General features: G+C 39.9%; 1 protein-coding gene across 2 annotated transcripts in view; it reads left to right on the top strand.

Moving 5' to 3' along the window:
- Window positions 1-23,664, top strand: part of LOC140728281 (dynein regulatory complex protein 11-like) — a 184,387-nt gene that overhangs the window by 147,728 nt on the left and 12,995 nt on the right. For both annotated transcript variants that reach the window (XM_073046777.1, XM_073046778.1), the window contains exon 15: window positions 6,285-6,484. In XM_073046777.1, coding sequence (XP_072902878.1) covers window positions 6,285-6,484 — 200 coding nt within the window. The remainder of the gene's footprint in view (window positions 1-6,284; window positions 6,485-23,664) is intronic.

Genomic DNA, 23,664 nt, shown 5'->3' with positions numbered 1-23,664 from the left:
ACGATAGGCTTTTATTAGCAGCAAAAAGGGAGCACGGCATCTCGGAGACTGAGGGAGGAGCAGTGCCCCAAGCGCCTTTATACAGGGGTCTGTGGGAGGAGCCACAGGAGTAGTCAGCAGAGGGGCGTGTCCAGACAGGTACACATAGTTTACCACACTTTGGAATTCAGCTTTTTGGTTCATGTTCGGACAACTGTGATGAGGTCTGGAGCTGAGCTGACTTTTCAAAACTAAAATTATGCATCTTTTATTATATTATTGGTAAAAACCTGATAGCACTGTGGATGATAGGCACTGTCGTTTTTCTCAAAATGCATATGTTTATTTCTATCCATAACCAAGCTAATACCCTTAAATTTCCCAATTAAAATAAAACCTGGCAATATTTTCTTGCACGTTAACCCAGTATTCATTTGGAAGGCTATTATTTGTTTGAAATGTGTTAACACTTACTTCTAGTTAAGGGTTATCAGCAAATGAATTGTTTTATTTTCCTTTGGAGTGACAATAGCTGAATGGGGACATGAAGTAAGTTTTTAAGATGATGAGTGCTGTAGATAGACTAGACAGCTTGCACCTTTTACACAGGATCAAAATTTCTTTTATAAGAGAACATTTGTTTAAGGTCAGAGGCAGTAAGTTCGAGGGAGATGTGAAGGAAGAATTTTTATCCAGAGAGTGGTGCAGTGCCAGGTGTGGTAGTGGAGACAATGACAATAGATATATTTAAAAGGTTCTTAGAAAGGTATACATACATGCAAAGAATAGAGGAATATCTACATGGTGTAGACCTAAGGGATTAGTTTAGTTAGGCATTTAATTAGTTTGACATAACATTGTGGGCTGAAGGACCTGTTGCTATTCTGTACTGTTTTATTTTTTATGTTCTAGATATAGCAAGCATTGTTGGTATACTTTTAAAAATTAGAGTCATAGAGATTTACAGCACAGTAACAGGCCCTTCAGCCCATGCATTCTGTACGGAATCATTGCCTATTTGAATGTTGTAATCAAAATCACATCCAACTTTTGCACTACCAGCTCTTTCCACCTTCTCAGAACTCTGTGACTGAAGACATGAACCAAAACTGATCATAATAGTGAGCTCAGGGAAAACGAGATTCAGAGTAACGTCTTATGCTCTGTAATATGTCTTGCAAACTTATCCAGCTCTGTAGCTCCATTTCAACCAATAAGTGGTTTCTTAAAGCCAAACTTGTTGATCTAAATTTTAGATACCTGTCCTAATATTGTTGGTGAATATGATTGTTTTGATATTCTCAACCTCCTTTACCATGGATGGTAGTCTTTGTTATTTTTCTGACCATACATTATGTTTCAGTGGATAAGGTGATGCAAAGGTTAAGCTGTTAGAGTAGCAACCAGAGTTTTGGACATTTGATCCAGAGATGAGTATTCCACCATATCAGCTGGTGTCTTTAATTTAAGGTAACTGGTATTGTTTTTTAAAAAGAAGTATCAAATTAATGATTTCATAAAGATCTGTGTCGTCCATTAACACCCTTCAGAGAAAGAAGTGTTTCATTCTGGTCTACATGTGACTGCGGTGCGGTTGACTTTTACCTCCTTCCTCGGTCAGATAGGGATGAACAATAATGCCAGCAATATCCGTATTTTTAAAGAAATTTTATAGTCATACTTCACATTATGATCTTTTACCTTCCCTCATAGCTACTTTTTATCCTGTTTAATAACTCAAACAGTGGAGAAGCTTGAAGACTTTTTGACTGATTTTGGGAGGAAAATAGTAAAAATGTAATGGTTCCTTAAGATTGTCATAGCTGGAGCTGGTAGTGGGGATCAGCTTCCACTGCCTATTAAATGTTCCCAATGGGATGTGTCTCAAATAACCTCTGACAGTCAAGAATAGCTTCAGGCCTCGACGTGTGGCTTAGCTGCTAAGCTAGTGGAAACACTTCTACTGGCAGGAGAAGGGGCAAAGGCACATTAAAACCAGTCACTTCAGGCAGGTGGGGCTTGTTGTCTGTGTTTGGCAGCTCATCTAGTGGAAGGAAAACTCTGATCTCAAACCTGCCTCTGCCTTGCAGCTATAATGGGGAAGGATTGGGGAGTAAACCCTGTGGAAAAATCCAGAGCTGGAGTCACTAAGGCAGTCCTGTGTTGAGTTCAACACTGACTGGCAGCTCCTGTGATGCCACTGGTGCCACATTGTATCAGCCCCTGCCATTCCTTTGATGCATCAGCTGTGTGGAGAGAGAGTGCATGCTACACAGGTGACAGCTTGCTCTCCATATCGCACAGCCCTGCCTTGCGAATCATGTAGACTGCTGGGACGCAATATCTACGGTCAACCCCAAACAGCGGAGGCCCTTTTAAGTAAACGGTTATAGTAGTGCAAGTGGAATAGGTTTCTACCACAGTGTTATTGAGAATTAAATAATTTATTAGTATCACTTGCATTTATTTACTTATTTCAAAATTCCCTTTGTTATCTTCATTCAATGTTGAATTTCTAGTGAAAATGTTTTTCATTCACTTTAGTTCTGTAATGTAATCTTCTTTAACATAAGATACTGTAGCTGTTTGCTAAGCATCCAGTAAGTGCATACTGAAACAAGAGAGCTTAAAATGGGAATGGTAAATTCCCAGTGCCTGCTCTCAGTGTTAGCAATACACAATTAATGGAAACCAATCATGACACGCAATGGCTTTGGCAGAAAGCATGCTAATAATTCATTCATAATTCAAGGTTGGATATCCCACAGTGTCTCCATTGGGAATGCCAGCTATATTATGGAAAACAGCCAGTACATTTTGCACTTTCTGATCATTTCAGTTAAAAAGTCAATGGAGAATTGAGATATCTAATTTTTTTTCTTCATAATGAAGAAAAAAAACCAGCAAATCTGTGTTGATCTAATTATTATTAGGTTACAGAGAAGCATCCAGCAGAACTCCAAAAATGACTTTGTTTCATGCTTATCTGGACGTGAGGCAATACCTAATCCAAATTTTTCACAAACTGTACATGTATTGACTTTGAGTGGAAACATTGGCAACTCTTCCCCCACAGTCCACTGTCCAATCCAATTGGAGGCTCCTATATGCTATCTCAAATAAAATTCAAGAAGAAGAGTGGTTTAAGCCTTAAAGCTGCCTTGATGAATAATGAAAAACAAATGGGTTCTCTAGTTATAAAAACAACATACTCCAAAGCTCCCATGTCATAACTCACATATTTTTAGGGAAGGTAGGGCAAATAACGAAAAGAACATATGGAAGAAATCATCCAGATTAGTGCTTTTCCCTGGCAAGATATTCTGTTTGATGGCCTGACTGAACACCCCAGCAGGTGCAGGTTAAAAAGTCATTTGTATTTTAACATCCATTACAATACAGAGTAGAAAATTATACCACTCTTTGTCAATGCAATGTCATTCAATTCATCTGTCCATCCCAGCTAGTTTTTTCTAAACAATAATTTTCAGTTGAAATCTGTTGGTGCTCAGAGGGACATGGGTGCCCTCTTATGTAAATCACTGAAAGGTGTCAGTCTGAAATGTCAGCTGTTTATTTTCTTCCATAAATGCTGCCTTACCTAAATGCTTACAGCATTTTGTGTGTGTTGCTTCAGATTTCCAGCATCTACAGTTTCTCATGTATAATCACTAAAAGTTCATGTGTAGATTAAACAGATCATTTGATACTGTGTTAATTTTAGACAATTGAACAGTGATCTCAGTGAAATATGCAACCTAAGTACATAACTTGACTGTGTAGATACAAATACGTTTCCCCTGGCTGAGGCATCTGAAATGAGGGCTCACTGTCAAAATTTAAGAAATTACTTTTTGAGATGTAGGCGAGAAGAAATTCTGGAATCCAGAATTCCTTGCTTAGGAGGCTCAGTCATTGAGAGAGCGATTCATCGATTTAGTGATTTGGTTCAGGAAAATGACACTGAGACAAAAGCTCAGCCCTGAATTATTCAAAGATGATGCAGTGAGTTACAGGTGGCCTACCCCTGCTTCTATTCATTATATTCTCGTCATATTGTAAAGTCTCTGGAAATCTCTTTTTCTTTCTCTTCAGCATAACTGAAATATCAAGTGTTTCCACAGAACTGGTTTTCCATCCCAAACTTCACCTTGTGAGCTTAGAATGGAAACTTTAATATTTCTATAAAAAGAGAGCCAGAAGTATGACCTTGGAGTTCCTGCTCTTATAAATTTGGAATAGGGATAAACCTTTAGTTTGTTTCTGTCTTTTATTGGATCATGGATGGCCTGTACCTTAAATCCATTCACTGTCCTTTAATTCTTCTCTTTTGATACCATCTGTTTTGAAATTATTTGCACGGGATACAGAGCATTTTTGGGAAATCATAAGCAGATTCCACAGACCTATTTATGGATTAAATGCTTCTCGATATCTGTTTTGAATTCAGTTTTTTTAGTTTTCGTTTCCTTCATTCCTGGTTCTAACTAAGATTTTGCCAAGTTGTTCTAAATTCTCTGCCAGAGATAACGGACTGACTTTATCTACCTAGTCCCCTAAATCTTCCACAAATCTCCATTCTATCTTTTTTGTATTTCAGATCTTAATGTTGGAAATGTCAATGCAAATTGACAATGGTTCTCTACAGATTACAGATGAGGAGGTGTTTGCTGTCTTGAGGCAAATTAGGGTGGATAAATCCCCAGGACCTAACAAGATGTTTCCTTGAACCCTGTAGGAGGCAAATGAAGAAATTGCAGGGATCTAGAAGAGATATTTAAATCATTCTTAGCAACAGGTGTGGTGCTGGAGGATTGGAGGATAGCTAATGTTGTTCCACTATTTAAGAAAGGCTCAAAAAATAAACCAGGAAATATAGGTCAGTGAGCCTGACATCAGTAGTGGGAAAGTTATCGGAAGGTATTCTATGGGTCCAGATATATGAGTATTTGGATAGACATGGACTGATTAGGGATAGTCAGCACGACTTTCTTTGCAGAATGTCATGTCTAACCAGTTTTATAGAGTTTTTTGAGAACGTTACCAGGAAAGTTGATGACCAGGCAGTGGATGTTACCTACATGGATTTCAGCAAGGCATTTGACAAGGTCCTCATGGGAGGCTGGTCAAGAAGGCTCAATTGCTCAGCCTTCAAGATGAGGTAGTAAATTGGATTAGATATTGGCTTTGTGGGAGAGGCCACAGATTAGCAGTAGATGGTGGCCTCTCTGACTGGAGACCTGTGACTAGTGGACTGCCACTAGTGGATCGGTGCTGGGTCTATTGTTGTTTGTCATCTATCTCAACCATCTTGATGATAATGTGGTTAACTGGATCAGCAAATTTGCGATGACACCAAGATTGCGGGTGTAGTGAACAGCAAGAAAGACCATCATGGTTTGCAGATGGATCTGAATGAGCTGGGAAAATGGGCTGAAAAATGGCAGATGGAAATTACTGCAGACAAGTGCGAGGTGTTGCACTTTGGGAGACCAACCAGAGTAGGTCTTACACAGTGGGACAATGAGAAGTGTAGTTGAACAAAGAGATCTGGGAATACAGATCTATTAATTCATTCAAAGTGGTGGCACAGGTAGATGGGGTCATAAAGAAAGGTTTTGGCACATTGGCCCTCATAAATCAAAGTATTGAATACAAGAAATGGATGTTCTGTTGAAGTTGTATAAGACATTTGGAGTATTGTATGCTGTTTTGCTCATCTACCTACAGGAAAGATGTTAAGTAAGTAAGGTTGAAGGAGTACAGAGAAAATTTGCAAGTATTTTACCAGGACTGAAGGACCTGAGTTGTAAGGAAATGTTGAAAAGGTTAGGACTTTATTCCTTGTAAGATAGAAAATTGAGGAGAGGTTTGATAAAGGCATACAAAATTATGAGGGGTATAGATAGAGTAAATGCAAGCAGGCTTGTTCCACTAAGGTTAGGTGAGATTACAATTAGAGGTCATGGTTTATGGGTTAAAGGTGAAAAATTTAAGGGGAATTTCTTCACTCAGTGGGTTGTGAGAGTGTGGAACAAGCTGCTAGTACAAATGGTGCATGCAAGCTTGATTTCAACGTTTAAGAGAAGTTTGGATAGGTATGTGGATGGGAGGGATATGGAGGGCTATGGTCCAGGTGCAGGTCAATGGGAGTAGGCAGTTTAGATGATTGGGCACAGACTAGATGGTCTGAAGGGCCTGTTTCTGTGTTGTATCTTTTAATGACTCTAAATTAAGTTTAATGGCTGAAACAGATCTACACTTGGAGTAAACATTCTCTGATAAAGACTGAATTCCTTTTGCAGGTTCACAAGCTGTCCATGAGAAAGCTCCTATAGTGAAGTCTTTGTTACTGGCAGGACCATCTGGAGTTGGAAAGAAAATGTTGGTCCATGCTCTTTGCACAGAAACCGGAGCCAACCTTTTCAATTTGTCATCTCAGAACATTGCAGGAAAATATCCAGGCAAGAGTGGTCTCCAAATGATGATCCATTTAGTTTTCAAGGTAGTATTTCACATATATACAAAAGAAAGGTTGGTTCTATTGAATATATATAATATTAATTTTGAAAAACAATGTGCTCTGGTTTTCCACCATAGTTTGTAGTATGTGAGGCTTTACTTGTGGGTTGATGGTCTCTTAAAATGTATCCATTGGGTTTAACATTGATTCAATAGTTATTCTGGACTTTAATTTTTCTCTGTCTCTAAATAACATTTTCACATATTTTATCTGTCTCATGTTTTTATCTTTCACCGGGGGGATAAATTTTGCTGGGTCACAGTTCCAAAGACTCCAGCCAATACTTCTCACCACATTTGAGAACATTTCTTCATCCCAAATTCCAAAAGACTATTTTATCAGCATCTGGATAGCAGTATAACAATTTGAAGAAAATAAATTAATCTACAAGAGTGACAGGCTGTTAAGTGGGGAAAAAAATTGAGAAAAAAATAGGAATTCAAAACACTGAATTCTCAAAATGTTCTCTTCCCAATTCCAAATAACGAATCAGTTATCAAATTTGATTTCCCCTAGACTCCCCTTGTGGGGTACACAATAGGTGATAGGTGGTTGTTTTAAAATTTGTGAGCAAAATCATAAATATTTTATGATATTTACCCCATGGACTTTTTCAGATGAGACTAATTATGTTCCTTTCGAATCTGAACTGACCTGCCCATTCTTATCCAAGATCACAACGCAATATCACAATGTGTATGCATTTGATCTAGTATTACAGGGCCCCATATGACCGCAAAATATGTAATGGTGTCCTTATTTAGTTTTGTTTCTCAAAAAGTAACAAATAAGGGATGAGCTCAAGGACATTTTCTTTTTGCAAAACTGATCTAACCCTTTGCAACACATATCAGTGGATCCTATTAGGATCAGAATTGGTAGCAAGTTTCCTGACAAACAACATTGTGTCTTTTGATTCCAAGCAGGAGTAAGTGGCACCTTGTGCACTGAGCCTTGCCAACAATGCTGGTTTCCCTGTGATACTGCCAACCATCAACCATAATAATGTTCTTATAATAGCTGCCCCTGAGAACTCAGATCTGTTCAAGATTAAAACGAGTTTCCACTTCCTAAATATGCAGGAGGTCATCATGGATCATGAGAATCCTTTTCTGAAGGCCACTGTAATGTTTCCTGGCAGTTCTCATGACTCAATCCTGTAGTAAGTTATTGACTTCCTCACTCCCCAAAGCCTGTCCACCATCTACAAGGCTTAAGTCAGGAATATGACAGAAAACTCTCTGTTTGCTTGGATGAGTGCAGCTTCAACAACATTCAAGGAACTTGAAACCATACAGAACATAGCAACCTGCTTGATTAGTATCCCATGCACAACCATTCACTTACTCCACCACTGGGGCACAATGGCAGCATAGAGTATACAATCCTTAAGATGCACTGCAGCAACTTAACAAGACTCCTTAGTCAGTCCGTCTAAGTCCATGAACTCTACTAGCTACTAGACAGCAAAAGCATGAGCACACCACCTCCTTGGAGCCATTTACCATCTTGATGTGTAAACACCATTCTTTTGCTGGGTCAAAATCCTGAAACTCTCTCCTGAACAGCTTTGTGGTTATACCCAGTCCTCAAGGTTTCAATGGGTACATTTAATGTCAAAGAAATGTACACAATATATATCCTGAAATGCTTTTTCTTTGCAAATATCCATGAAAACAGAGGAGTGCCCCAAAGAATGAATGACAGTTAAGTGTTAGAACCCCAAAGCCCCGCCCAGCTCCCCTCCCACAAATAAGCAGCAGCAAAGCAATGACCTCCCTCCCCCACCAGCGAAAAAAGCATCAGCTCCCCCCACTGAGCACTCAAGCGTGCAGTAAAGCATCAATAAAGACACAGGCTTGCAGTTCCCCTAAAGACTACTTGTTCACCCGATAAATAAACACACTACTATACCTGATTTATGGTGTTAAAAGTCTGTTGCATTGCTTTTTCCGAGCTCTGTGCCCAAAGAACTCAAGTCTCTGGACACAGCCAGCAACCAGCTCACTGCTTACGATCTTCCGTCTTCCATGACGCATCAGGCAGTGGCACCAGCCTCAAGTCCACCTGCCTCCAGAGCCATTAAAATCTGGCACCCTGAAGGCATGCTAGTCTTCCAGGCCACGTCCTTGGCATATCGAAAAGCGGCCTGTCACAAGGCCCCGAGAGTGGGTCCATTTCCGCAAAGAACCAAAGTCAGTGTGTAACTCCAGGTCAGGGTCTTCAAAAGAACCCTGAAAAGGAAATAAAAAGATACTAAAGATAGAAATAGAGCTGTTTGCGAAGATTCAAGTAAAGTAGTCTCTGTTAGGTGCCATTGTCCTAAGCTCCGCTCTCAGATGTTAGTCGCAAGAAGAGAGGGAGATGGGTCAAATGCAGGCAGATGGCACTGAACGTTGATTCGTTTTCCACTCTCAGACCTTGACGCAGCATCCACCCCAGCTCAACGCACCTTCTCATGGACAATTATGGAAGAACAAATAAATGCTGGATCAACCTGTGGACCCCACTTCCTTAAATGAAATTTAAAAAATAATATAATAAGTAAGAATTGATTGTCTAGGTGCTAAAAAAAAGACCAATGTGTAGTCCCGCTGATACGCAGCGAGTGAAAGCAACACACTGAGTCGAGCCCCACACTCAGAGCCCTCTCGGTTGCTGCTAGCTGTGGACTTGCCTACGACTGCTGGAGCTGGTTTGCTTGCTGCGTGGGTGATCCGCCACAAATGTCATTTTGTTCACAACAATCATATCTCAGTATTTCAATGTCCTAGTGTACTAAATCAAGCAACTGCATCTGACCAATGGTATTTCACCTGCTTTTATCTCTTGGTATAAATGCAGAGAGACAAGTAGCATTAGGCGAATGACTTATTTCACTAAATGGCAATCTTTAATTCTGAGTTTCTCATATGAATCTCTCCTTCAGAGGGTGCCAGTATAAATATTTAAAGAGCTCACGAAGCGGAGGTTCACAAGTTGATACTGTAATTGCAAGGCCTTTCCTGGCTCACTGTGTAGAAAAATGTTTGCTGTCCTCCAGTCATCCTCTACCTCACTTGCTTATAGAAGATTTAAATGGATCAGCCAGAGCCACAGGAATCTCTTCTATTGACTCCCATAGCAGTTGGGGATAAGCACCATACTGTCATGGAGATACATCCACTTTTAAGCCCACTAAGTCCTCTCCTATCTTTACAGTGAGGTCAGTAGGTGAAGCAATTCCTACTTTATCCCAAGATGGTGCTGCAACATATGATGATGTTTTGTGAGCAGGTTACAAAACTACCTTATACTCTGTGAGATATACTTCTCAACTACAATCATTGTAATCTGCAGCCTATTAATTTCCCTTTATGAAATGTACTTCTGAACTATCCAAACAAACTAGCAATTGTGCAATCTCCTGAAGGATTCAGCAAACTTGAAACTTAAGAATTCAGGTAGGACCAGCGCAGCCAATGTTGGGGGCGGATGCTGCGTCGAGGTCTGAGAGTGGAAAACAAACGGATATTCAGCGCCATCTGCCTGCATTTGACCCATCTCCCTCTCCTCTTGCAACTAGCATCGGGTGGGACGTGCAGGAGTCTTGAGACCCATGCCACCAGCTTCTGGAGCAATTGTTGCCTTGCAACCATCAGCTTCCTGGACTGGCTTCACTCGCCTCAGCACTGAACTAACTACGCAGCTGTGGACTCACTTTCAGGAAATCTGCAGTTCACATTCTATGTATTATTTGTTTACTTTTTAAAGAATTATTTGCACAATTTAACCTCTTACACATTGGATGTTTGTTGGTTTTAGTTGTGTGTGGTTTTCCATAGATTCTATTGCGTTTCTTTGGTTTGTGGCTGTCTGTAAGAAGATGAATCTCAAGGTAGTATATGGTATACATACTTTGATAATGAATTTGAACTTTCAACTTTGAAGCAACAGTACAAATGATACACCACGATCAGCTCTGAAGAACTGTCAAAACCTGAAATTGATGTCCCTGTATGTTGAGTTATGCTATTTTCCGTACAAGCATTAACACTTCACATCTGTGTGCCTCTGCCTCAGTTTGGTGCTATCTCAATATTGCAATGACTGGTGAAAAGCTGCTGACTTCCAGAGGAGGAAATTGTGAATGTTCATGGAGGATAGTATCAAACATCTTAAAATCTAGAAAGCCTCACTCTGGATTGCACCATCCTAACATGAAAAACAGCTGTACAAGCAGGCACACCGACTGATTGATAGTGGTGGGAGGAGGAATGCTGCCTGCATTTTGTAAAGTTGTCAGCATTCCCATTTTAAACCTCCTTTTGCACAAGTTAACTGAAACCCCTTTGTGTCAATGTGTATTTGCTTGCATGAAACTAATCATATTTGAGAAATTACCAGAAAACTGAGTTGAAAGAAAATATGCTCAAAACCACACCTAGGATTAAAAGGCTGCTCATGATAGATTGTATGTATTAAGCATATCAAAGCCTCCATGTAAAAAAAACTCACAATTCAATCCAGATGTTCTAGTTTGTTGATATAAATTTCATAATTTCTTAATGGGACAGTCTGCTTCTGTCTCCACCAGGATTTGTTTTCTTGCGTCTTTGTATGATCAGGATGATTAAAGGGAATAGTTTGCTCTGTGGTGCCCCTCACATCAGCATTTTACATTCCTGTCTGAGGTGTGGCACAGTGGAATTTCAACAGAGCCTACTCTTTGTACTTCAGCCACAGTCTACACAGCACTCACATTAGAAAACATTGCAGTCAGGAGATAAGCTACCCCTGACCTACAGAATATCTCATCAATCTGAACATAATCTTCAATTTAAGGTGGTATGTTTAATCCCCAGGAAGGAAATAAATTTGTAACTCTAGGGCTAAGTAACTTTTTTTTTGCCAAACACAATATAATTTCTTGGGGAAAAGTGACTGTCATCGATGAAAACAGTTGTCTTACTACAAAAATAGTGAAGGCTCAGATTTTTCTTCTGGGTTCAGTGTGCTTTCAATAGGCTAATTGCACTGACTTGCTAGGACCTATGCAGCAGGTGCCTTACGAAAGCAGCATACATCATGAAACACCCTTCCCATCCAGGACATATCCTCTTTTCATTGTTAGGATCAGAGATAAGGTACAAAATTTTATGAACAGTTTCTTCCCCTCTGCCATCAGCTCTCTTATAGCCCATGAATCCTGAACACTACATCACTATTTTACTCTCTTTTTGCACTATTTATTTACTTAGGTAGGGTATTGTACTTGGGAGAAATGTGCATAAATCACAACAACCAACATTGAGTTGGGGGTTTCACTTTACGAAGTTGCTCTGCATGATAAGGTTATCACATAAAGATTTTTAGTGTGCTTTTGAGTGTCGGTTTTGGAGCTCAATAAAATGTGTTACAGGTTTCATTAAGCATAAAATGCCTCGCTCCTTTTCATTTGCAAAAACGTACATTGTTGACCACGATGCTGTAGGATGGTTCCAGAGTTATTAGGCATGTCAGCCAATGCAGTCCCCTTGAAATTGCTGCAGTTTTGGGAGCAAAATGCCATTGCTCAGTTTGTACAAGCTGAGGTCCAGTTAACTTCGGGAAATTACTGCCAATGACACCAAATTCTACTTTGTGGTAGTGTCACTATGAGAGTGGTGAGTCTGCTTGAACACCTGCCTAAACATGATAAATACTGATTACTGAAAACTCACCTCTTACAGACATTTGGACTCTTGGAGTCTGAGTGTGTCTGTTGTTCTCCTTTACCAGTCTCAGCGATACTAGGTCTTCAGACCTAATGGACCACATGTTCTCTCTCCTAAAAAATCATTATTCTTGTTTTATTTTTAAAGAACTCTTCATGCAACAAATGCCTGATCAAGTTCGCATAGAACATAGAATAGTACAGCACATTACAGGCCCTTCGGCCCACAATATTGTGCCGACCCTCAAACCCTGCCTCCCATATAACCCCCCCACCTTAAATTCCTCCATATACCTGTCTAGTAGTCTCTTAAACTTCACTAGTGTATCTGCCTCCACCACTGACTCAGGCAGTGCATTCCACGCACCAACCACTCTCTGAGTGAAAAACCTTCCTCTAATATCCCCTTGAACTTCCCTCCCCTTACCTTAAGGCCATGTCCTCTTGTACTGAGCAGTGGTGCCCTGGGGAAGAGGCGCTGGCTATCCACTCTATCTATTCCTCTTAATATCTTGTACACCTCTATCATGTCTCCTCTCATCCTCCTTCTCTCCAAAGAGTAAAGCCCTAGTTCCCTTAATCTCTGATCATAATCCATACTCTCTAAACCAGGCAGCATCCTGGTAAATCTCCTCTGTACCCTTTCCAATGCTTCCACAAATGCCTGATTAAGTTCGCATAGCCCTCACTAATGTACCCTTGCTGGACTACAGGAAGCTTGCTAAAATGGTCTACACTCGACTAGACAGCGGTGCATCATTCCTCTTCCTTTCTCTATCTCAATAAGCCCTGTCAGCAAGGCCCCCATAACAGACAATACCAGGCCAGTGCTTTACCATGCTCAATTTGGTATGAATGCTCAGAAGTGCCAACCACCGTGCAGCTTCGGCAGTGCCAGCACATCGGAACATCAAAGCCTCGCTTTGTTTTATTTGCAAAAATCTACACTTATTTATGGCATTTCTTATTATAGTTTTTATTTATAGTTACTTTTTATAGTAACTTTACTGTACTGCTGCTCCAAAACAACAAATTTCACAAGAAATGTCAGTGATAATAAATCTGATTCAGATTTAAATGTAAATCTTTGCATTATATAGGTGAGCAGCAAAAGGAATCAAGAGTAAGTTGATGAAAATTTGAATGACAGTTATATAGGGTTACAGCAAAATAAGAAGAGAAAAGGGACTGATGGGATTGCTCTATTTGAAATCGAAAGGCATGAATCTAATAGCCAAATGGCCATTTCCTATGTCATATTGAGCATGTAAACCAGTTTTCAACTTATGGTCTGCATTCTGATAATCAACTTCAGATGGCTCCATTTTAAACTAAGTATTTAACATTTACAACACATGTCCCTCAGGGTTCCCTCTGCCATGAACATCTTGGTCATGATTGAAACAGTAATCTTCCTTTTAAAGCTGACCATTGATGTCCAGATACATGTAGCTACATTTCCTCCACAACTGAGGACTCTGTGGTGCCCTTGAAAGGGAGAGCAAGTAAAAGAGAGGCCTTTTGCCACTTTAATTGCATAAGTTCTATTTTATAATACACTAAAGCCTTTGCAGCAGGAACCTGTTAAGAAAATATTTATTGGACTGCTGCACACTACAGATTTAACCTGACCTTTCAAACACCAAGAATGTTTAGGTAGTAATATATTTTGTCTGAGCAGGTAGCAAATAAATCCATTTTCTCATACTAAAGTATTAAAAGCTCTATATCACTTAATCAGCTTTCCTTGCACTTGAATTATTTTCTTTTGATTTAATCAGCACAGATTTACACACCATATTTTGCCAGCAGCTGTCATGAGTTTGACATTTTTCTGTGGTGATCTAGTAATCTCACATTTATAGGATGTCAGAATAGTTGAAGTGGACAGTGGAACTATTGGTCTATAAATTCATCCTGTTGATGTTAATGGGTTTCAATCTCATTCTACTTTAACACTGTTATCAATCAATGTATTTGAACCAAAGGCCTAGTCTCATCTATGTTGCTGTTAGCAGAGTGGTTGAAACTTTTTCTCTCTTAGTTGTCTGTTATACTGGTTATTGAACGACCTTGTGATAATACTGGTTCTCAAAACTAGAAGGAAAGTCACTTGCTGGTGCTAAACATTCTTCACATTGTTTGGCCTCAAATTGCTAACACTGTTTCAAATACTTCATCTTGTCAGAAAAAGATCAAGTAATAGGTATATACTTTCCTTGAATTCCAGTTGAATGAAGGTTTGGGTTTTCATATTCCCTTTAACTGTTAATGAACAATTCCTTCAAGATAAGGCAGCTGAAAAACTTTGAATCTTTGCAGCTGAATCTTTGTTAACAATCAGACTTCTAACTGCAGCTACACATACAGTATGTTATTCTATACTACAGAAATGTGCAGTTATAACAAAACTGCTATCACCACCATTGACTAGGAAAATTACTCTGCTATACCTTTTTATTAATGTTCATTGTTCCAAGGTTAGTAAAGATCCTAATAACATTATCAGTGCTTGGTTCCTTACTGCAGAAAATCCCATCGCTAACAGGATCTCACCACCAAACGCATCTTTCCCTCCCACCCCACTTTCTGCTTTCCACAGGGATTGCCCCCTACATTACTCCATTCTCCATTCATCCCTCCCCACTGATCTCCCTCCTGGTACTTATCCTTGCAAGTGGAACAAGTGCTACACTGCCTCTCCCCAATCTCCCTCACTACTATTCAGGGCCCCAAACAGTCCTTCCAGGTGAGGCGACACTTCTCTAGTAAGTCTGTTGGGGTCAAATACTGCACTCCTGGTGTGGCCTCCTGTATATTGGTGAGACCCAATGTAGATCGGGAGACCGCTTCACTGAGCACCGATGCTCCGTCCACCAGAAAAAATGGGATCTGCCAGTGGGCACACATTTTAATTTCACTTCCCATGCCCATTCTGATATGTCCATCCACTGCCGTAATGAGGCTACACTTAGGTTAGAGGAACAACACCTTATACTTCGACTGGGTTGCCTCCAACCTGATGGTATAAACATTGATTTCTTGAACTTCTGGTAATGCCCTCCCCCTCCCCTTCACCATTCCCTATCCCCTTTTCCCTCTCGCACGTAATCTCCTTGCCCACCCATTGCATCCCTCTGGTGCTCCTCCCCCACTTTTATTTTTTCCATGGCCTTCTATGCTTCTATCAGACTCTCCCTTCTCCAGCCCTGTACCTCCTACACCAATCAACTTCCCAGTTCTTTACTTTATCCTTTCCCCTTCATGTTTCACCCATCACCTTGTGTTTCTCTCTCCTCTCCCCCCACCTTTTAAATCTACTCCTCAGCATTTTTTCTCCAGTCTTGCTGAAGGTCTTGGCCCAAAACATCGACTGTATTCTTTTCCATTGCTAAGTTCCTCCAGATTGTGTGTGTGTTGCTAAAATAGAATAAAACCCATTTAAACTAATTTATCCAACCAAATTTATGACAGTTTCAGAGGTTAACACTAATTATGGATGTCACTGTGAACATAGCAAATCATCAGCATGAAATATATTTTATCTACATTTGTGTATGATATATTTCTATGAACTTATTGAAAGACTAAGATTTACTGTTGCAGAGATGATCATTGCTGACGAATGAGTAATCTAGGTATTCATGTACCAAGGAAGTCAATGAAAATTTAATTTACTTAATTAGAATAATTGAAAACAGGAGTGAACCATGGTTTACAATTTAATTAAAATGTACTTATAAAAAATCATTAGAGGGGAAAAGATGAAGCATGTAAGCAAGCTGGCAAATAATATGAAAGTAAATAGTGAAAGTTTTTTTCAAGTATGTTAAAAATAAAAGAGAAATGATAGTGGATATAGGACCGCCAGAAAATGAGGCAGGAGATATAATAACAGGGGAAAAGGAGATGGCTGATGAACTAAATGAGTATTTTGCATCAGTCTTCACTGTGGAAGACACTAGCAGTATGCCTGATGTTGTAGTATGTGAAGGAAGAGAAGTGGGTGCAGTTACTGTTACAAGAGAGAAGGTGTTCAAAAAGCTGAAAGATCTAAAGGTACATAAATCACCAGGACCAGAGGAACTGCACCCTAGGGTTCTGAAAGAGGTAGCGTTAGAGATTGTGGTGGCATTAGAAATGATCTTTCAAAAATCATTGCACTCTGACATTGGACTGGAAAATTGCAAATGTTACTCCACTCTTTAAGAAAGGAGGAAGACAGCAGAAAGGAAATTATAGACCAGTTAGCCTGTGATTGGAAAGATATTAGAGTCAATTGTTAAGGATGAGGTGATACAATACTGGGTGACACAGGACAAGATAGTACAAAGTCAGCATGGTTTCCTTCAGGGAAAATCCAGCCTGACAAACCTGTTGGAAATCTTTGAGGAGATTACAAGTGGATGTTGTATATTTGGACTTTCAGAAGGCCTTTGACAAGGTGCCACACATGAGGCTGCTTACCAGATTAAGAGCCCATGGTAGTACAGGAAAGTTACTAACATGGTTAGAGCTTTGGCTGATTGGGGAGGCAGGGAGTGGAAATAAAAGGATCCTTTTCGGGTTGGCTGCCTGTGACTAGTGGTGTTCTGCAGGGTCGGTGTTGGGACCAATTCTTTTTATGCTGTAAATAAATAATTAGATTATGGAATGGATGGCTTTGTTGCCAAGTTTTCAGATGATGTGAAGATTGGTAGAGGGGCAGTTAGTATTGAGGAAACAGGTAGTGTGCAGAAGGACTTAAACCGATTAGGAGAATGGGCAAGAAAGTTGCAAATGAAGTACAATGTTGGAAAATGCATTGTCATGCACTTTGGTAGTAGAAATAAATGTATGGACTATTTTCTATGTGGGGAGAAAATCCAGGAATCTGAGGTGAAGAGGGACTTGGGAGTCCTTGTGCAGAACACCCTAAAGGTTAACTTGCAGATTGAGTCGGTGTTGAGGAAGGCAAATGCATGTTAGCATTCATTTCAAGAGGTCTAGAATACAGGGATGTGATGCTGAGGCTTTATCAGGCACTGGTGAGGTATCACCTTGAGTATTGTGAACAGTTTTGGCCCCTCATCTTAGAAAAGATGTGCTGGCATTGGAGAGGATCCAGAGGTGGTACTGAAGGATGATTCCAAGAATGAAAAGGTTATCATATGAGGAGCGTTTAATGGCTCTGGGTCTGTACTCGCTGGAATTCAGAAAGATGAAGGGGGATCTCACTGAAAACTTTCAAATGTTGAAAGGCCTAGACAGAGTAGATGTGGAAAGGATGGTTCCCATGGTGGGGAGTCTAGGACAGGAGGATACTGACTCAGGATAGAGGGGCACCCTTTCAAAACAGAGATGCGAAGAAATTCCTTCAGCCAGAGGGTGGTGATTTTATGGAATTTGTTGCCACATGCAGCTGTGGAGGCCAGGTCATTCGGTGTATTTAAGGCAGAGATTGATAGGTTCTTGATTGGACATGGCATCAAAGGTAACAGGGAGAAGGCCGGGAACTGGGGTTGAAGAGGAGATTAAAAAAGAACAATCAACCATGATTGAATGGCAGAGCAGAGTCGATGGGCCAGATGGCCTAATTCTGCTCCTATGTCTTAGGGTCTTATAGGCAAAAAATATATTATATATCTGAAAGTGAACATTAAGCTGAAACCTAGTCGAACAATATGCAGAGGATATACACGTCCCAATGAGTGCAAGTTATTGCACTAAATTTAACATAATCTCCATTTATTTTTTGAGGATATGTGATTTAATGTTCCAGACTTCCATATGAATAATTTGAGAAAAGCAGAGTGGTACAAATTATTAGGACACATTTAGGAAATTAGAATTGGTTTATTATTGTCACATGTTCTAAGCTACAGTGAAAAACTTGTCCTGCATATTGTTCATATAATCAATTCATTACACAGTACATTAAGGTAAAACAACAACAAATTGCAGAATAAAGTGTAACAACTGCAGAGAAAGTGCTCTGCAGGTAGACAATATGGTGTAAGATCTTTGCAAGGTAGATTATAAAGTCAAGACTCCATCTTATCGTATTGGAGAACCATTCAATAGTCTTACAACAGAAGTGTGGGAACTGTCCCTGAGCCTGATGGTACGTGCTTTAGTTAACTTTGGAGAAACAAACCTGAAGATATTTCTGTTGTTTTTGACTCTTCACGTCATTATTCTTGTGAAGTTATTTCATATCGAAAAAGCTGGTGAGTACATGCAATGCATTGCCAGGGTGGTGGTATAGGCAGATACATTTGGGGCATTTAAGAACCTCTTAGATAGGCAGATTTATGATATAAAAATGGATGGCTCTGCATGTTAGATTGATTTTAGGGTAGGTTTAGAGGTCGGGACAATATCATGGGCCAAGGGGCCTGTACTGTGCTATGATATTCTATGTTCTAAACTCAGATTTCTAACTTCCCAGCTGCCTTCCTGCCTCCAGGCTTTATTGCAGAGAGATCTCCTCAATTATTGTCTTATTTGTAATGACTGTCTGATAATATTCACTATCATAAAATTTGCTGAGGCAAAAGTTCTGTTTACAGACAGTATAGATTAGAATGTGTGGCAGCACCTTTTAGTTATTAATTGCTGCTGGTATTCTTTTTACTTCTACTGAAAGTAGTATATATATGCTGAAGTGCCTGTACTGTACAGTGGGCAAAGATGAATTTCTAGTCATTTCTCTTTTCCATTTACTTCTGTTCTGACAGTATAATTCAGACAGCATATTTGTTGGTGTCTTTTATCTCCACTGTAGATTTAACCAAAAGTAGAAGAATCAGACCACATCAAATTAGCTGATAGTCTACCCAAGTTCTGTAACAGAGAATGTGCATTTGGAGGCATTTGATGGTCATCTGAGGACAGCCCAATCAATGTCCAGTTGGATGATGCCAAGCAGGATTGTTGTGGGATCCAACAATCTCTAGTACACTTAGGCCAAGAATGAGAAAGGTCTGCCAGATTCTCTTTAGTGTAAAATTAGCAGAACATTTTAAAATGCTGCAATTCACCGATGCCCAATTGCGTAAATGAAGGACTGATCAGATCTCCCATGGGATTCTATAGGATTGGAAGTTGCCTGACTAAAACCGTTTATATGTTTGATATTATAGACATTCCAAGGATTCCATCGAAGTGCTATTGGACTGTAATTTTACACTGAGCCACATAAATAGGCAGATGAAAAAGAAACAGATTTCAAAGAGGATGTTGACAGTAGACAGATAGGTAGAGAAGCAAGCACTTCAATTGAAAACCTATCAAGAGAGCCCTCTTGGCAAGTTTAACACTCTTGATTGCTGTCAAGTTAAAAAGATGCTTGTGGTCTTGGGTAAGGTCAGAAGAGAGTTCAGCTGTGATAATTTGCCAATATCAATCATAGATCAATTAGTCCGTTAAGCATAGCTAAGATGGTGCTGGTGCACCACAGCGACAATCTCCAGCTACATAAAATATTTCAAAATATGCCTCTTTTGAATTCCTCTCACTCCAACCTGAAGCACATAATTTCCCTTTAAGCAATGTGCTTCTAGATCGACTTAAATATCTGCAGACTTCACAATTTTATGAAGGACTCAGCAGATTTAACTCTCAAGCAGCAGGGCCGGCAGCTTTAAGTGGATGAAGGTTCATCACAGTCTGCTCAATTCACAGCGTGGACCGAACTGCTGATTTAGAAAGGGCAAAAGGTGGAGATGGGCGTTTCATGATAAACTCTCGGTGATACTCTGATGTGGCAGTTTAGTCACATTCATGTTCCCCCAACCTTGAACACTTACATCCACATTGATGAAGTGCTTTGAGAAGTTGGTGATGACTTTTAAGTGACTTGGATCCACTCTAATTTGCCTATCATAGCAACAGGTCCACATCAGATGCCATAAGGTTGTGTGCTTTGTCCCTTGCTCTACTCGCTTTACACTTATGAATGTGTGGCTAAGCACAGCTCCAATGCCATTATCAAGTTTGCTAATGACACCACTGTGATAGGCCGAATCAAAGGTGGTGATGAATTAGCAAATAGAAGAGAGATTGAAAATCTGGCTGAGTGGTGCCACAACAATAACCCATTACTCAATGTCAGTAAGACCAAGGAGCTGATTATAAAGAGAAGGAAACCAGAGGTCCATGAGCCATTCCTCATTGGTGGATCAGATGTGGAGAGGGTTATCGATTTTAAATTCCACCGTGTCATTGTTTCGGAAGACCTGTCCTGGGCCCAGCACGGAAATGCAATTATGAAGAAAGCACAGCCGTGCCTCGGCTTCCTTAGGAGTTTGCAAAGATTCAGCATAACATCTAAAACTTTGACAAACTTATATAGTTGTGTAGTGGAGAATATATTAACTGGCAGCATCACAATCTGGTATGAAAGCACCAATGCTCTTGAACGGAAAATCCTACAAAAAGTAGTGGATACGGCCCAGTCAGTAATGGGTAAAGCCCTCACCACTATTGACCACATCTACACGAAGCACTGCTGCAGGAAAGCAGCACACTTCATGAAGGGCTCCTCATCACTCAGGTCATTTTCTCTTTTCACTGCAACCATCCGAAAGAAGGTTCAGGAGCCTCAGGACTCACACTATCAAGAACAGTTATTACCCCTCAACCATCAAACTCTTGAAACAAAGGGAATAACTTCACTCAACTTCACTTGTCCCATCATTGAAATGTTCCCACAACCTCTGGGCTCAATTTCAAGGACTCTTCATCTCATTTTCTGAATATTTACTGCTTACTTATTATTTATTTTTATCATTACTTTTTGTATTTGCACAGCTTGTTGTGTATTGCACACTGGCTGAACACCCAAGTTAATGCAGTCTTTCAGTGATTCTATTATGGTTATAATTGTAATATGGATTTATTGAGTATGCTGGCAACAAGATCTCAGGATTTTATATGGAGACATATATGTACTTGGATAGTAAACTTACTTTGAACTTCGAAGTTGGACAGACACTGAAGGACCTCAGCATGTTTCATACCTTCATGGATAAAGAAATATATGTCCTATGTGTTTCCTAGCTGAATGCATTTTCAATTCTCTTGCATATAACATTTAAGCAGGAATCTCCTTGAAAGCTAATCTAAAATTCTTTAGCAACAGCCAAGAGAACACTCCGCAGCTGACACTTGGTAATGCTAATGTACTTTAAACAAAAAGGGCTGTCTGATGTCCTATATAATTTTAGTGAACTTGACACCAATTCTATTAATATGGTAGTGATTAAAAAGTCTTTAAAAATGTTTAAAGTTGTAACAAATACAGTAATTTTATGTATTGCACTGTACCGCTGCAGCAGAAAAAACTAATTTCCTGACATGTGAGTGATGATAAAATTGATTCTGGTATGGCTCTATTGTGGTCCGAGAGTGGGAATCATAGTTAGAGAAAGGGAGAGGGGAGGAAGCAGGAAGCACCAGAGAGACATTCTGTAAAATCATTAAACCAATTGTTTGGAATCAAATTACCTTGCCTGGTGTCTTAGAACTGCGTATGCTTGCACCCGTGCCACCCCCACCCCCACACTCCTCTGTTAACTGTCCCACACCCCACTCGCAGTGCTCTACCCTCGCCACTTCCAACATCCTTTGCTCCTGTCATATTTACAAACTCACTCTCCACTCCACATTGACAAATACAGTACTGTGCAAAAGCCTTAGGCACTCTAGCTATATATATGTGCCTAAGGCTTTTCCTTAGTACTGTAGGTTACTACAAAATGCAGAATTTTCAGTTAACCAGACAGATGTTTCACTGCTGCCTCACCAAAAGGTAATAGTCCACCAGAGAATTTTCTGATCTGCTAAGTTATTTCAGCATTTTGTGTGTGTTGCCCTGGATTTCCAACATCTGCAGAATCTCTGTTTTCATAATCTGGTGGCTTGCATGAGAGATACATTCCATGTTGTACATTGTGGTTTTCCTGCCAAGTGTGACTAAGAGGTTCTGTTTGCATAGCTCCAGCTGTTGGCTGTTCAGTGAATCAGCATAGCACAATATGCCTGTGCATCTCACCATTCTTTGCCAGTCTTGAGGTCCAGTGCATGTTGAGGTAAGTAGCATCTGAGCTCATTGGAGTCTCCAGGTCAACTAATTGCAGAAATACCTAAATAAGTGGGTACATTTCCTCCAATAAGTGGAAACATTAAAGTTTTCCTTGGTTCCCTCCTTACAAAATAAATTTATTTCAATGTCATGCATCATAATTCTACTCAGAGTGCTGGAGCAACACCGAAAACATAAGATGGTCATCTGGTCTTGCCAAACTATCAATGCTAAAGATGTAATTCAAATCAGCCAAGTGGCTTCACTACGTGTGAATGTTCTGGAAGGCTTGCGATGTCAAAATCTGGTATAATCGGGAACCAGTCTGGTCCATGTACTTCTGACATCTTATAACCAAATTTACAATGAATTTTCACAGCAATATTCACAAAACTTTATCTCTATGTTGACTTTTAAACAATCTTCCTTCCTATAGAATTTTTGAAGCCACATAGTGCTGTTCTTATTAAGTCACAGAGTCATAAAGCAACACAGCATGGATACAGATCCTTCAGCAATAACAAATCCATGCTGCCCACCCAAATAATCCCAATTTCCTGCATTCATTCCATATTCCTCTAAACCCTGCTATTCTATACACCTGTGCAAGTGCTTCTTAAATAATACTGCAACCACTTCCTCTGGCATTTATTCTATATATTCACCACACTCTGTGTGGGAAAAAGTTGCCCCTCAGGTCTGCTTTAAGTCTTTCTGCCTTTTACTCTGTACAGTCGGCCCCCCTTATCTGCAGGTTCCACATTCGCAGATTGGGAAAACCTGAATGTTGAGCGTTGCTCGCTTCGCATCTCGTTATTTCGCTACTTGTGAGCGAGAGGAAAGAGTTTAAGGCTAGTAAGGGATGGCTGGCTAGCTACGTAAAGCACTACAGCCTCAAGAACTTAAAGATCACGGGAGAATCGGGATAGGCTGATGCCAAGGCAGCGTCAGTGTTCCCAGAAGAGCTACGATGGTTGCATCTGTACTGAACATGTACAGACTTTTTTTCTTGTCATTATTCCCTAAACAATACAGTATAACAACTATTTACATAGCATTTACATTGTATTAGGTATTATAAGTAATCTAGAAATGATTTAAAGTATACAGGAGGATGTATGTAGATTATGTGCAAATACTACTCCATTTTATATAAGGGACTTGAGCATCGGTGTTTTTTTGATATCTGCGGGGGGTCCCGGAACCAATCCCCCATGTATAAGGAGGGCCAACTGTATACGGTGTCTAGTTTTGGACTTCCCTGTCCTGAGGAAAAGTCTCTACATTCCATCTTACCTATACTTTACATAATTTTAAACATTTCTATAAGGTTACCCCTCATTCTCCTATAATCCAAGGAATAAAGATTTAGGCTAGCTAATCTGGTCCTATAACTCAAAT

Source organism: Hemitrygon akajei, chromosome 5, assembly GCF_048418815.1.
Source record: "Hemitrygon akajei chromosome 5, sHemAka1.3, whole genome shotgun sequence".
Classification (NCBI taxonomy): Eukaryota; Metazoa; Chordata; class Chondrichthyes; order Myliobatiformes; family Dasyatidae; genus Hemitrygon; species Hemitrygon akajei.
This window is presented reverse-complemented; position numbering and strand designations above follow the sequence as displayed.